Source organism: Mya arenaria, chromosome 7, assembly GCF_026914265.1.
Source record: "Mya arenaria isolate MELC-2E11 chromosome 7, ASM2691426v1".
In the NCBI taxonomy this organism is placed as follows: Eukaryota; Metazoa; Mollusca; class Bivalvia; order Myida; family Myidae; genus Mya; species Mya arenaria.
This window is the reverse complement of record NC_069128.1, coordinates 70,825,352-70,841,354: the sequence shown is the minus strand read 5'-3', so window position 1 is coordinate 70,841,354 and position 16,003 is coordinate 70,825,352. Positions and strand designations below refer to the sequence as shown.

At 35.8% G+C, this 16,003-nt stretch overlaps 2 protein-coding genes across 2 annotated transcripts; both read left to right on the top strand.

The window, feature by feature from the left end:
- Window positions 1-4,790: 4,790 nt before the first annotated feature.
- Window positions 4,791-5,552, top strand: LOC128241392 (uncharacterized). The gene has a single exon (XM_052958311.1). The coding sequence runs from the start codon at window positions 4,791-4,793 to the stop codon at window positions 5,550-5,552; it is 762 nt and encodes a 253-aa protein (XP_052814271.1).
- A 730-nt stretch (window positions 5,553-6,282) lies between these two features.
- LOC128241391 (uncharacterized) lies at window positions 6,283-15,315 on the top strand. The gene is made up of 6 exons (XM_052958310.1): window positions 6,283-6,428; window positions 10,181-10,338; window positions 12,367-12,548; window positions 13,149-13,191; window positions 13,709-14,009; window positions 15,312-15,315. Exons 1-6 carry the CDS (start codon window positions 6,283-6,285, stop codon window positions 15,313-15,315), a joined length of 834 nt encoding a protein of 277 aa, XP_052814270.1.
- Window positions 15,316-16,003: the final 688 nt, after the last annotated feature.

Below are 16,003 nucleotides of genomic sequence, written 5' to 3'. Positions count from 1 at the left end.
TAAGAAAACCTTTCAGTAATCCGTTCTTACCCATTCTGTAAATAGAACGACCCGACTATAACCGGAAACATTTTTTTCAAATGACGTCACAATAACGTGGGAAAAGATCAACCACTTGAAATCACTTTAAAACGTAAAATTGAAACACTTCTGGTACCAATATATTTAAAATATAATAAACTAACACTTTTAAAAATGTTGATCTATATTTTACCGGCCCTGCATACACAATACAACCAATAACAAGATCAATAGCTTTCATGTATATTGTTATGCAATGAATTACGATCCGAACATATCCGAAGATGTTGCGTTCATCGATTGATGAACGCAATTGCCGAAAGGCAGTTCATTTAAGGAATGGAAGTTGAGGTGTAAATATTTGCATCATAATACAACCCATATTTTTTCCGGGTTTTAACGACTTCTCAGTGTTTATTTCCGGGGAATAAACCAGTGCGAATGTAATGACACACATTCTACTCTTAACTTCAATGTACATGAAGATAATATCGGTCCCCGGCCGAAGCTAAATCTTAACATAGGTATATAGGATTCTGCTTTTTATACTGCGTTCTGCAATTCACCAATATTAAAATAATTGCTTTTTGTACAATTTCAATTGCGTAATATTACACAAAAAGAAGCTTATTCGAACTATAATAACCGCCTATAAAACATAGATTGAAATCTTATTACAGTGCCATTTATAGCAAGCAAATTAATATGCAGAAAGCAGTCCGTAGCTATTATAGCAGATTGCTTACTAGGTACATTCGATGTAAATGTTAATGTAAATTAGGTCGGTGTCCACCGCAGTTCTAACAGCGCTGGGGTTGATACGCCCGTGCGCGGATTAATTCGAAAAAGTTAAAAATGTCATGTCGATCTGTCGATACGATTTCCAAGATACGGTTATAAAAGTCTGCAGGCCTAGCGGCCTACAGCCTAAAAATGATTCTCGCAAATGACATTTAAACTCAACTACAGCCTACAAATACGCATACACGACTTGTTTCGCAACCTCCTTACCTCCTCGTTTTGAGTAATAGCATGGCGAATGATAGGTTGCTTGTTGGCGGGGCAAAAGACAAAGCCCATGTTGTTTTTATCTCGATGTGTTGTAGCTAAAGTCGAATTGGGTACTACCATGTCGTATGATAGGTTTCTAATTGGCTGAACAAAAGATAAAACTCGTGATGTGTTGTAAATAATGTCGAATTAAGTTTGCAACTGGTGCGTACATAATTGGCCCAAGTGTTACAAAACAACTAAAGTAATTTCCCAGTAACCCATTTTACCATCTATAGACATGCATGGTTCACAATTTCAAATGCCTTGACAACTTGCTAAACAATGTATCATTGCTAGATTTGTATATATACTTCAGTATATTCAAGGATAACAGAAAGAACCAGGTGCCATTTCAAGGGGCGATCTAAGACGAGCAATTGGCTAAAATATGTTAGTCAGTCCAATCAGGTGGCCAAAAAGTCAAAACTGATTTCAGTTAGTGTTTTGGGAAAAACTGTGTTCATGTTCACGAACGTATTGAGCCTTAGTTTGAGACACAAACCAAAAATGATTTCTATTTAATATTCAAAATATCTGAAATATTTTTTTGGTTTGACATAATACATTTTAAATAATTGGGATACAAGTTATTTTAACGGATATGTCAATTCTTACCATTCTTACCCTTTAAATGGCAATTTACGATTAAATTCAAATCTGCAGATTTGATTGTGAGTCTCTAATTGAGACTCAAGATATAAGTAAAAAAAATAGTCCCAGGTCGATGTAAGGGTCACAATGCGGTTAAATGTGATGAAACAAGTGAAGTCCTTAATGTTCTGCTTTTTTATTCAAACTTTTGTAATACAAGATCACTTTTTCGATACAAATATTACAAATGCCTAAATTGTCGATATCTTTTCTGTGGCGATACCACAGTTGTTGTCTCTGTTTCTGGACATGTTGATGAAACCGTCATTTCCCCAGCTTTTGCCCCAGCTGAAATGGATATAAAAATATATGACGCAATTTATATTGATATTACGGTGGCACATAGTCGACATCCACTACACTTAATTCATATTGTGGCCACAGAAAATTGTCGCCACAACTTAGTAAATTGTGGCCCAAACTTAGTAACTTCTGGCCCAAACTTAGTAACGTGTGTCCAAAGCTTAGTTAAATGTGGCTATAACTTAGTAACTGGTGGCCAAATCTTAGTAAATTGCGGCCACAACTTAGTAACTTGTGGCCAAAGCTTAATAATCTAAATCTCAACCTGTTCTTTTCGAACCAGCAGTCGTTTCCACTTACAATGTCATATCCGACAACCGGATGACAAAAGACAAATCACATCTTACAATGATGCTGTCATTTGCTGTCTAAAGTAACACATATCTATTTATATCCTAACCTGTTCTTCTCGAACCAGATTTCCTTTCCACTTCCAATGTCATATCCGAAAACCGGAAGACAAAAGACAAATCTAATCTCACAACGATGACGTCATTTGCTAGTTATGGTAACACATATATTTCATTATCCTAACCTGTTTTTCACGAGCCAGTAGTCCTTTCCACTCTCTGTGCCATATCCGACAGCAAAAACACTGCAAGCAAATATATAGCTAATGTGTAGGCCGAAAACGATACATTGTACGTCGCAACCATATCTGAAGAGCTTGGGCCATATATGAGAGATAGTGACGTTGGTGGGAATGTACCCACTTTTTACGGACGTGTTATGCGTAAGTTAAATATTTTAAGATCGACTAATATTGTTTCTGCGTTAACGCTGTATGAACGATCCACAGCGATTTTGCAAAGGTCTATTGACGTCACGCTTGCGCATCAGAGCGCAACAATGAAATACTCATCGACTACATAACTCCAATCAGTTCATGTAAACGTAACTCTACAAAACATACTAGGACACTATGATTAGTTAAAATTAACTCTATGTACCTGTACAGCAGGAAGCTTGAGTGAGACGCATCAATGGTGACGGACACTGGTCCAACTGTCGCGACGGCGGACTCAAACTCAAAGTTTAAGTTCCGAACGATTGAACACTGTTGATTGGGAATATAAGTTAGAACTACACACTGCAACTACAAATTTCTTTTGTTTTATTCCTAACATATAGTATTCTTAATTTCAAGATGACACCTTGTGAATCAATCACTTACGGTGATTAATGTGGTATGTTAGTTATAGAAAAGAATATTTTTTTGTATATCAGGTTTGATAAAAAATATCTTTTTGACAACTGAATTCAATTCGGAATGTTATCATTGTTATTTATTATATGCCTATCAATTTCCTTTTCCATATCCAACAGTGAAAATATAGTACGCCGTATTGAAAAAATATCACCATACTGTCGTTTTCTGTTTCCGTATAATGCGAGTATCGTGTGTAGTCTCGGAACTACTTTCGTGTTACTAAAATAGCGTGACAAAAAAAACTGATAAAACCTGTCTACTTTTATACAAAATACATAATACATAAAATTATCTAACTTTACTCACTGCCTAGAAGCATGTTAATATTAAGGAACATAGTTCTTCAAAGAAAAATGAGGATAACCACAAAGGTCGAAGCAGACGACACTTCCAATCTCCCTAGACAGCTAGATGTTTGCCATTTTTAAGTTTAAAAATTGTAGCATTATCATACACATGAGCAGCTCGCCAATACAAAGAAGAAGTCGAATTCGCGTTAATGATAGAAATAGCGACTGACTCACGAACTTACCTCAATTCTGCATATAATGATCGACAAAAATCCCACGAATGTTCACTTTGCTAAAAATGGTCGCGTTACGTCTACAGAAAAAGACGATTGGTGTATAATCGTAAAATAAGTACCGGTTTATTATTATTTTTTTTTTTTGTGCTGTCACTTTTAATAATTGTTTCAGTATCAGCAATTTGTTAATTTTGCTAAGATATAAAATATTTTCTTCTTATTTTGCTAAGTACGTAACACATTCATACGCGCAAGCCATTGCATATTTTGACATTTGACAGATGGCGGTCAATTTAAATCAAATTGAAACCGAAAAAAAGGAATTATAAGATAGGCAGGTATATAATAAATTGAATATTACGATTACACGTTTTTCTGGTGACCTGCATCACGTCTCGTTTGGTGAGTAAACATGTATCCGTCTCAACCTGCGGTCTCGACGGATACGTGTTGGCACACCGAACTCGACGCGAAACAGGTCTCAAGAAAAGCGTCCTATCATAATATTCCCTATTTTAAATTAACTTTACAATCGGAATTAAGAGCCCATCCTCTCCTTCTCACACGTCTATTTCTATAAGGTCTAGTCCTTCCACGTAAACAATGCAATATGCATTAGATATAACTTATTATGATCAAACATTTTTGCTTGGTATGCAATATGTCGTTTTGTAGAAACGTTGGCTGATATTGGCATCACCTTGCATAATTGATTTTGAAATGTTTGTTTAAAATTAGTGTTAAATTTTGCACTGAAATTGCGATACTTGTTTTCATGCAATAAAATATAATACTTAAATGTTTTCTATTCCTTGTTCCCCGAACAATTGCATGACAGAAAATATAATTTTCGTTGTTTGAAATTATTGAATTAAACGAAAATTATTTTCCCTTGTTACGGTCAATCCGATAGGTGGCGAATAAGTTTTGCTCGAGGATTTCGTGCTTTGAGAGTTGAGTGGTCATTCAGCCTTGAGACCGGCCGTCGAGCAGACTTGTTTTTATTGTTGTCTAATTATCTACACGATGGAAACTTTATCATCTGCTGATATTCAGCAGGAGACTGTGCAGCCTGAGACTCAAAATAGTTTACGTGAAATTTTGTTTGAGTTGCGAGGACAAAAGTCGCAAATTAATTCTCTGAAAGACGAAGTTCGCGGACAGTCACTTGCTGTAGATGAAGTTAAAAAGTTGAAAACCACTAAAGAAATTCCCAGGAAATTTAGTGGAAACCGGCTTCAGTTTGAATTTAATTCCGAGTTGGAGGACAGTGTGAAGCAGATTTTGTGGGCTATAGGAAATGTGAAAATTGATTACGCAAAGGAAATGCTGGCTGGCATTGCGGATAAGCTCCACGTAAGAAACAAACACATACGTATTGCTGATACTTCCGAAGGAGGCTGGGAGACTGTGCGCCAATATCAGTCAAACCCATTGGCGAGTGACTCTGACGACGAGTCGCGCATTCTCAAGGCGGACTCGCGAGCAGTGCGGAAACGTAAGCAGCAGAAACCCAAAACGAAGGCTAAATCACCAGCTGTAGCTTTGGGGTACACGGACAGCATGGCTCTGGCGCGCAGATTTGCTGGTACTTCCTCTACGTCGCAAGCGCAATCCGGGGGCGGACATTCGTTTCGTGGCTACCAGGGGTTTCCCAGCAACAGAGGACAGCTTGGACCCTGCTTCGGATGCGGCGAGTACAACCACGTGCGGCGCACGTGCCCGTATACAAGGTTTGGGGGAGCTCAGCAGGGACAGCAACAGACAGAGCAGCCCGGCAAAAAATGAAACTTGCAGTACAGATAATGCTGGTGATTGGACTGTTAAAGATGAATATTTTGATGATAACCTGTCTTTTAATTTTGATACTGATAGGTTTACAAACAATTTTTCTATTTATGAACAAGGTTTAAAAGAAATTAACGTAAAAGATCGGTTAAAAAATCACATAGATTTTTAGACTAAAATTGGAGCCAGTGAGTTCATTTTAGAAACAATTAAAGATGGTTATAAATTCCATTTTATTCCTTGCCTGAGAAAAGCCTGTTACATAATAATCAATCGGCATTGAAAGATCCCGAATTTGTACAAACTGCTATTTGTGATCTTTTAGATAAGGGGTTGGTAGAAAAATGTGAGCTAATTCCAACGGTAGTGAACCCCCTATCAGTATCTGTGCAAAATAGTGGCGAAAAACGCCTAATTTAGGATTTGAGAAATGTAAACATACATGTATGGAAACAGTCCGTCAAGTATGAAGATCTGAGACTTGCTCTAATGTATCTTGAAAAAAAATAGCTATATGATCAAATTTGATATTCACTCAGCTTATCATTTTTTGGATATTTGGTTTAATCATACTCAGTATTTAGGGTTTTCTTTTCAAGATCAAGAGGGAAGTGTGTGCTATTATAAATTTTTAGTCCTTCCCTTCGGTTTAGAGGTAGCCCCTTATTTGTACACAAAATTCACTCGTCCCCTCATTAGAAAATGGCGTGGTGAGGGTAAGAAAGTGATCATGTTTCTAGATGATGGCTTTGGCACTGATGGTACATTACAGAGCACATTAAAGTTGTCACATGACATCAAGCAGGATTTACTTGATTCTGGTTTAATCCCTAAAGCTGGTAAATCATTGTGGGAGCCTGTACAAGTGCTAGAGTGGTTGGGGGCTGTTTTAGATAGCAAAAAGTGTGTTATATACATTCCTGATCGAAGATTAGAGAAAGCTCTTTCTACCCTTCAATTTTTGAAGGTGACTCAGTGGGTACCTGTGCGTACGTTATATAGTTGTATTGGTCAACTCATATCAATGAGAATAGTGATTGGTCCAGTTGCTCAAATTATGACTCGTTATTTGAGTATGGATGTTTTAAAGGCTCTCACATGGAACTCCTATATTAGAGTCTCAGAGGAGGGTAGGCACCAGTTGTATTTTTGGGAAAATACATTACATTCATTAAATATTCGGCAGCTTTCCTCATCCGCTGCATGTACCAAGAATGTGTATAGTGATGCCTCTGGTGTCGGGTATGCGGGTTCTGAAGTGAACACTGTTAACGGGGTATCTCATGGTATGTGGTCGTCTGAGGAGGCTCCCCGGTCCTCCACGTGGAGGGAGTTGTGTGCTGTGTTTAGAGTCATGCGCTCTATTGTCCATATATTGAGTCATAACAGAGTAAAATGGTTTACAGATAACCTGGCCGTTTGTAGTATAGTAAACAACGGGTCAATGAAAAAGGATTTACAGGATGTTGCTATGCAGATTTTCAATGTTGCTTCCACTAATTATATACACTTAGAAACAGAGTGGATTCCACGCGGAGACAATTGTCGCGCGGATTATTTGTCAAAGGTAGTCGAGGTTGACGATTGGTCCATAGGTGACAATATCCTAGAAGTGTTACATTCAAATTGGGGTCATTTAGATGAAGACTACTTTGCGTCTGAACATAATGCAAAATTACCAGTGTTTTATTCCCGATTTTGGTGTTATAACACTTCTGGTGTAGATGCATTTACGATTGATTGGTCAAAGGACATTGGTTTGTTTGTACCACCAATTATGTTAGTAGCTAGGGTGCTGAGAAAAATGGTAGCATGTAAGGCAAAGGGTGTACTAGTTGCTCCCGAGTGGAAATCTGCTAGTTATTGGCCATTATTGTATAATGAGAATAGTCAGACAAGACCGTTTGTTCGTGAAGTTATATATTTGCCCACTAATAAGGAGTCCTACACGCCATGCAAAAATGGCGTTGGTAACGAAGATTTAAAGTTTAATATGTTAGCTATGTACATTGATTGTACAAACATTTAAAGCTCATCACATTGAAGTTTACAGTAAGCCTGTGTGGGCGTGACTACTGTGGAGTTTGCCATCGGCTAATTGGTGCTGTGCATGAGTAATCGTGCATAATAGTTCGTGCTTATCACATTGAAGTTTAAAGTAAGCCTGTATGGGTGTGACACAGTAGAATGGCCTTTTATGGTCGACATACTGAAAAAATTCGGCTTTAAGAACTCGTTTATAAGATGGGTTAAGACTCTTTATTGCAATATTACGTCCAAAATAGCAAACAATGGATGGATATCAGACTCATTTTATTTACAACGTGGCGTTCGACAAGGTTGCCCTCTTTCTGCTCTTCTTTTTATTATAGTTGTTGAAGTTTTATCAATTAAACTGAAACAATGCGAAACATATGAAGGTATAAAAGTAAAAGAAAACAACATTAAAGTTACCCAACTTGCAGACGATGCTACTTTATTTCTTAAAAACCATATAGAAATACCTATTGTTTTAGAAATAATTGATACCTTTGGAAAACATTCGGGTCTAAAACTTAACAAGATGAAAACGTTAGGTCTCTGGATAGGTAAATCGAAAAATCAACCCGTCACTATGTTACATGGTGTACAATTTACTACAAAACATGTTAAATCTCTTGGCGTCTACTTTGGAAATAATAAAAATGAATGTGTAAACCTAAGTTGGACCGACAAAATCGAAAAGTGTAAGCAGCTAATTAACACTTGGAGTAAACGAAAACTTACATACTTTGGAAAAATAACGGTCATAAAAACCTTACTTCTTCCCAAGCTTGTTTACTTAGCTCAAAATATTGTAACTCCCGATAATATTTCTAAGATAATTAATTCAATGATCTTCGAGTTTTTCTGGAACGGAAAAAAAGATAAAATCAAACGTAAGACAGTTATTGGTAATAAGCTTGAAGGTGGTCTAGATATTCCAGATTTCATGTTATTTTCTAAAGCCATGAAAATAAAATGGGTAACCAACCTTATCAGTACAACAAGCGCAAGCTGGAAAACAATACCATCTCTTATGTTTGACCAATTCGGCAAGAACTTCCTAATTTTCTACATGAACATTGACTCTATCAAGTCCTTACAACCACTTACAAACAAATTGAGCCTTTTTTATAAAGACTTACTTTCAATATGGATCCACTTTTCACAAATGTCTGTTCATCAAGACAAAATGTCTAACACATCTTATAATATTAGGAAGGAAATAATCTGGGGTAATAAATTCATAAAATGTAATAATAAAAGTCTCTTCTTCAAAACCTGGATTGATTCAGATTTGATATTCATTAATGACATAATTTCAAATAGCGGTGACATAGAAACACATTTAATTTTGAATAAACTTAAAAACAAAACAAATTGGATGGCAGAAATTTATACGTTAAAAAATTCTTTACCAGCTAGCTGGAAAAATATTGTTAAATCAAATGAATCATTAAATACTAGGGTTAACACAAAGCTAGAAATAAAGATTCAAAATAAACCTCTAACCGAAATGACAAATAAAGAAATTTACCAGCTTTTTATTAGGCAAGTTTTTGAAAAACCGTCCATTCATGGTTACTGGAATCGCAGTCTTCGAGAAAAAGTAGAAAATGGAATTCATGGTATTATATAAATCATAAATGTATTGTTGATAATAAAGTTAAACAGTTCAAAATTAAACTGTTACATAATCTTGTGGCAACTAACCTGAATTTATTCACGTGGAAATTGAGAGACTGTCCTTTATGCATATATTGCCATGAAGTAGAAGATTATGAACATTTTTTTATACAGTGTTCTACTTTATCAACTTTTTGGAACACCATAAATTCCGTGTTTAAAAAATGTGGTATAAACAAACATCTCAACAACATAAAATACATCTTGGTAGGATATAAGATATACCAAAAAGAATATAATTGCGTCAATATTGTATTGAGCCAAGTCTGCTACTGTATTTATAAAACATACTTCATCAGTGATAGGAGAGCAAAACACATTGTTATTTTGAATCATTTATTTTATGATTTGCTTACTTTACAGACGTTCTTAAAGAAAACAAATGTGAATGTTTGTTTTCTGAATGAGTTTATTAACAACATTAAACACATTATCTAACAATATATTGAAGATGTATATATTCATGACAGTTCTATCTATCAATTTATATGTATAGCTGTACGATTGTGTATTCGTCTAAAGAAATAAACGGACTGTGAGTAATTGCAGTTCCAAAGAGAAAAAAAGCCTGTATGGGCGTGACTACTGTGGCGTTTGCTATCGGCTAGTTGGTGCTGTGCAGGAGTATTGGTGCATAAGAATTCTTGCTTATCACATTGATGTATACAGTAAGCCTGTATGGGCGTGACTACTGTAGCGTTTGCCTTCAACAGGCCGGTATCGGCTAGTTGGTGCTGTGCATGAGTATTCGTGCATAGGATGCATTTGGAATGAATAAATTTATTGTACATTCTTTTAAATGCACATTTGTAAGCATTTTGAATTATGCATGTCAACTATGATTTATGTTTGCAAAACTTGATTGCTGCTGTTGACTTGATGCTAATGAGTAATTTGTTTTTACATGTGTTTTTTCGTAGTTATGGCGAAGAGATAGAGGAGCTGCCGGACGTCTTGGTGGACAAGGTCTCCTTGCTGACGGGATTACTCGAAGAGTCGCGAGCCAAAAGTACATGTGATTCCTATAAACGAGGATTCCGACGTTGTGCGGCAGGGGCTTTGAGTAATGGACTTACCAGTAGGGATATCTTGCCTGCTAAGGCGTTCCATATAGCTATATATCTATCGTCTCTAATTTAAACTGCAAACTCGCCTAGCTCAGTGATGAATGCTTTTTACAGTGTTAAATGGTTTCATGATTTATTCGATTTTAGTACGATATGTGATTCGAAGTTAATAGCTGACGTTTTAGAAGCTGCTAAGCGTAAATTATCTAAGCCAGTTAAAAAGAAAGAACCAATGACAATTGAACTTTTATCCAAGATGTTTAAATCTTTGTACAGAGAAGGTGATGTTAAGCAACAAAGAACTATGTGTGCTTGTTTGTTGGCATTTGTGGGCTTTATGAGAAGTGCTGAACTGTTAAATTTACGTAGAAGTGACGTGTTGATAAATCCAGTATATATGAGTGTTTTCATAGAAAATAGTAAAACTGACAAATATCGAGATAGTGCCTGGATATTGATTTCAAGAACAGGGACATTGTTGTACCCAGTTTTGAATTTAGAACGTTATCTTAGTTGGGCTAAAGTAGATAGCAATTCTGACATTTATATATTTTCTCATTTGACGGCTACCAAACATGGCTATAAAGTACGTGAAGATGGTAAACATTTAGCATATTGCAATTTGAGAAAATTGTTCATAGAAGCATTTCAACCACATGTTACTAACATTAGTAAATATTGTTTGCATTCATTGAGATCAGGTGGGGCTACTGCTGCTGCTAACATGGGTATCCCTGATAGAATGATTAAACGGCATGGTCGGTGGTCGAGTGAGAATGCAAAGGATGGTTATGTTAAAGATTCTGTAGATGAAAGGCTTAAAGTATCAAAATCATTGGGTTTGAAATTTTGTGAATATCAGCGGTTAACAGCCCGTTCTTTTATATTCAGCGGTCGGTTGGAGTCCCAACGGCTTATACCAATATGTTGTTTGTATGTTGATGTTCCATCGGAATGAGTTGTAAGGGAAATATAATGTTCGTTGTTTGAAATTATTGAATTAGACGAAAATTATTTTCCCTTGTTACGGTCAATCCGATAGGTGGCGAATAAGTTTTGCACGAGGATTTCGTGCTTTGAGAGTTGAGTGGTCATTCAGCCTTGGGACCGGCCGTCGAGCAGACTTGTTTTTGAAGTCTTGTTAGTAGATAGTATTAAGCTTAAATTACTAGATGCATTTTTGACATGTTTACTGATAATAATCAAATATGATTTCTTTCTATATGAAAATTTAAGTTCATAGATGTACGTATGGTATTACACATGTATTGTTATATCATGATTATGCATACGGTTTCAAACGTTATATTTGTATATACAAAATAAAGCGGTTACATACAAACGTATTTGTAGATTATTTTGTAAACGAATTGCATCTTGCGTATTGAAAGCCCTTGGGTAATCATCAAGTCAGAGGCATTTTTAGAAAATCTAATAGCCCTAAATCTATGACAAGTAAAGTATCTAATTAACCATAATTCAAATCTTCAAGCATAGATTATTCGAAAATTTCTAGATCTGATTCTTTGTAGTTGAATAGTTGCTCCCCTTGAAAGAGTTATGCGTCACAATGGTTTGGGTTCAGGCTACGCCTGTGTTTTTGCTTTTAAGATAAGCTTAACACGACAAGAAAGCAATGCATACTTATCACAATGTACTGATTTAATGACTAGATAAGCCTTGCTATATAAATCAGCCGGTGGTTTGTTTGTTCCATATGTGCGACATAAATTGTGAAATGGCGTTCCTTAAGCCCATTGCCTTTATGTTGGCATGTACGACAATTGGAAACGCGCAGGACTTAAACCTCAATGATATAGATATGCGTAAGATGGTGTTTGACATGAACAGAAAAATTGATTCCTTGGATAAAAGAGTCGATTTTCTAGGAAAGACATAAACTGCTAGAAACAATTGAAAAATTGGTGCAAGGTGATTTTGATGATAACAATGACATATTGAGTAAAATAAAACACTTTCAGATGAACGTTAATGAGATGAAAATTAAAATGCAAAATATGGAACATGGTTTGCTTAAGTTCTTCTCAAGAAGGAACGACACAGTGGAGAGTTTAAGAAGACATCAATAGAAATCCATGACAATAATGCTGCACTCATGAAAGATTCCTCGGCTGGTGTTGAAGAAGCACTTGTGAAAAAACCCTCCTTTGATGTTAACGACAGTGGCAAAGACACACAATCACAAAAGGGCAACGTTTCTGTATGTATCTATAATAAACATTTTAAAATGAATACCTTAGAAAGAGTATTTAACTTTGTAACAATTAATACTTAACTCTGATCAATAAATTAAGTCGCATTTTCAAAAAACTACACCTTAAGTTGAAAGAGACTCGTTTACAGATTTTATATAAGCAACGGTTTTTATTTGTTCAAATTGGGTTATTTTACTTAAATTAAACAGGAACTGGTTGAAATTAGTTATTTAGCTTGGACATTTTTCTGTCAAACTTTTAAATAAAAGTCAACAATATAGCTCTTATTTAATCTTCAGATTATCTGTTTTTATTGTTATCATCATTTTGTTCACCTTTCTAACGAAAATGATTTGTTCGAGGTCTGAGCTCCATAACGTGAACGATACCCTTAAAGGGAACTCATAACCAAAAAACATGTTAAATATAGAGACTCGTCAGGCTAGCTTCATGTGCCATAAACTACGCATGTAGAATAAAGAAGGGCTACATGATGCAGCTGTGTATGAGTAAAAAAAAATCGATGATACTTAATCGTTGCAGTTAAAAGTAGTGTGCGATATATACTATACATATAACTGTTAGTTGTTAATTTTGTTTTTCAGAGTGGGTCAATGACTGGACGGGAAGTTGGACAAAGACACCGTCGTAAGGAAATGTTTTAGCTCACTGAACACTAAGGGGGTACTACATCTCTATCGATCGTCCGAAGTCTGCTTAAAAATACGCTCTAAAAGCCATATTTCTCACTAAATCTCTCGATATCGGCCATGTTGTATGTCGTTCAACGTGTTCAGAAACGCTCTTACAGCCATATATGTAACTAAATATAATGAGATCGTTCACGTGGTTTTAACAAGTAAAATGTTATTTAGGTGCGCGATATAGTAGTGTTAGTGCGTTCTGTTTTCATTGATCGATACACGATTTAATATATACATATTATTAATAATTTGATAGTAATTAATTAATTAACTAATAACTAAAAGATTTATTAATTTATATTAATTTTATAAATTACCGTTACATAAATTAAAGATAAGTTTGTTATCCTTATTTTCATCGGGGTTAGAATTCGAAAGATCGTGTGCTCCTACATAATATACCATCCATAAAGAGGACGTTTAATTTTACATATCTTCAAATGTGTGTCATCCTCTTTCAGGATCGGGCGAGACCCCCCAAATTGCCTTTACCGTTTCCGTTTCAACCAAACAAATCGAGAACCTTGGCAAACATCAGACTATCGTATTTGACCATGTGATCACCAATGTAGGGAGCATGTACAACCCTTTGACTGGTATATTCCATGTTCCATACTCGGGAACATATGTCTTTAGCTTGACTTTCAACCCCGGGAAGTTGATGGAATCAGACACCTACCTAGAAATTGTTCAAAACGGTGCACAATTGGCAGATGTCCTTGTCGAGAACAGTGCTCGAGATTCTGCTGGCAACTATATAGGGTATGGCGTTAGATATATGTCAACGACTAAAACATGGGTGTTTAATTTACGTACTGAATCAGACGTCTGGGTACGCACGACGATGTACTACGCAACTGCAACTGCAACAATACGTGGGAACCACCATACCTTGCTAACAAGCTGGCTTCTTTTTGAAGATCAGTAACCAGGCTAAAGAAATGACCTCTATGCGATTTTCATATTGTTTATTAAATAAACACTATTCAGCAAGTAATACGTTAGTTTTGAATTTTGAATGTCTTTGATATTACTCATAGCGATATAATATATTGCTTATATTTCGTAGTAGTTACGGCACCCACAACCCGAGTTTTTGAGATTGTACACGAGTGCTGTAGCGTGAGTGCAACCATGAGGGTTGTGATGGACGTAACTGTTTCGTACCTTGTTGTCAAGGACGACGTTCAATAAATAGCGTGCGTTATAAGTTCTTATTACCGTTCCGATCTGGGAGTTAATGTGTAGAAACTCCCCAAAGAATATACACTCAAAGATGGCACTTGCTTAATTACTAAAGTGATCTGAATTTAATGTTTGGATGATTGAAACGAAACTGTACCTTAAACAATAAAAAAGAACTGTTAAAACAAAAACAAATGAAATGATTTTTTACCACTGATTTTTCGTTTTTTATTTAACTTTAACTGATTTTACATTTAGTTTTTAGTATGGTTAATGCTGGCTCTGATAAGGTTTTTATTTCTATTTATTTTTATAAATTACTGAAACATGTTTGCACAAGTGTTATGGTCATTCAATTTTTTAAGCCCCCATGGTCACTTGTTTCAGTGAAGTCGTGTTTTACTGACTGTACCAAGGCTGTATCTCATCATTTATCGGTTAATTTATTATGATGAGTGTGTGGTCTGACTTTGGAACTGTATGTGTGTATGACGTGTTTATACGTTAGTGTATCTAGTTCATTGTCGTCTGGGCCCTTGTCCTGTGCATCTAAACATGGTTCATTTTTGAATATGTGATACTTGGGCTTATCTCTGTAGATTTCATTGTCGTATGGACACAATAGTCAAACGCCTAATGAAAATCTATGTAAAACATATATAATATACCTTGCATCTTTGTTAAATCTGTTGGATAATTGCTTGGAGGTGAAATAACTTGACAATAGTTAAAAAAGCTCGAAAGCATGACTGTGCTTCGTCGGTTATGTTGCTTTCTCACCAGCTACGCAATCGTATCGATGATGTTGCGCAAAACTTGCATTCTAGTTTGCAGCTAATTAGACACCTAATTACATGTGTAAATGCTCTCATATTATAGATAACCCTTAGAACTATAATTAGAACTATTGACTTGGGCTATGAACACTGAACTTTAAAGCATGCTTCTTTAGAACAAATATACTAACCATCACAAGGCTGAGAGTGGTTAAGTAGTATCCGCCTTTAATCCAAGTGGTTGCGGGATCGTTTCACACCAAGTATACCTATATGACCTCTCCCAGGAAACGAGCTCAGGCGTGAATCTATATGCCGTAAGCTTTCGTCACAATCAGACTTTAAGAAATTTGTTTAAACTATAAACTAAAACATAAATTTATCTTAAAATGATCATACCAATTAAGTGATGGAATAGAAAACACAGAGAGAGTAGCTCAGCAGCGAAATAATCTTTTGAAGTGATATAAGTTATCGTGACCCCTTAAACATGAGTTAGGCCAGATAGAAAAGAAACTGTCCGTGTAACTTCATTTAAACGGATGTTTACTGGGATTTTCAATAGGTTTTCAGGCAACTTAGCTTTTGTTCTAACGTTTTTAACAAGGATGACAAGAACACGGAAAATCTAAACAATGCGAACGCAAGCAAGTTTTGCAACTTGGCAACTAAATTGACAAAAAAAACTGATACAGAAATACAGTAACATGTTTTTGACAAATGTCTAGGTTACTATCTTTGCATGCTTGTCAAATCTTTTTTCGGAAAAAGCTGTTCCAAATACTATTAAACATT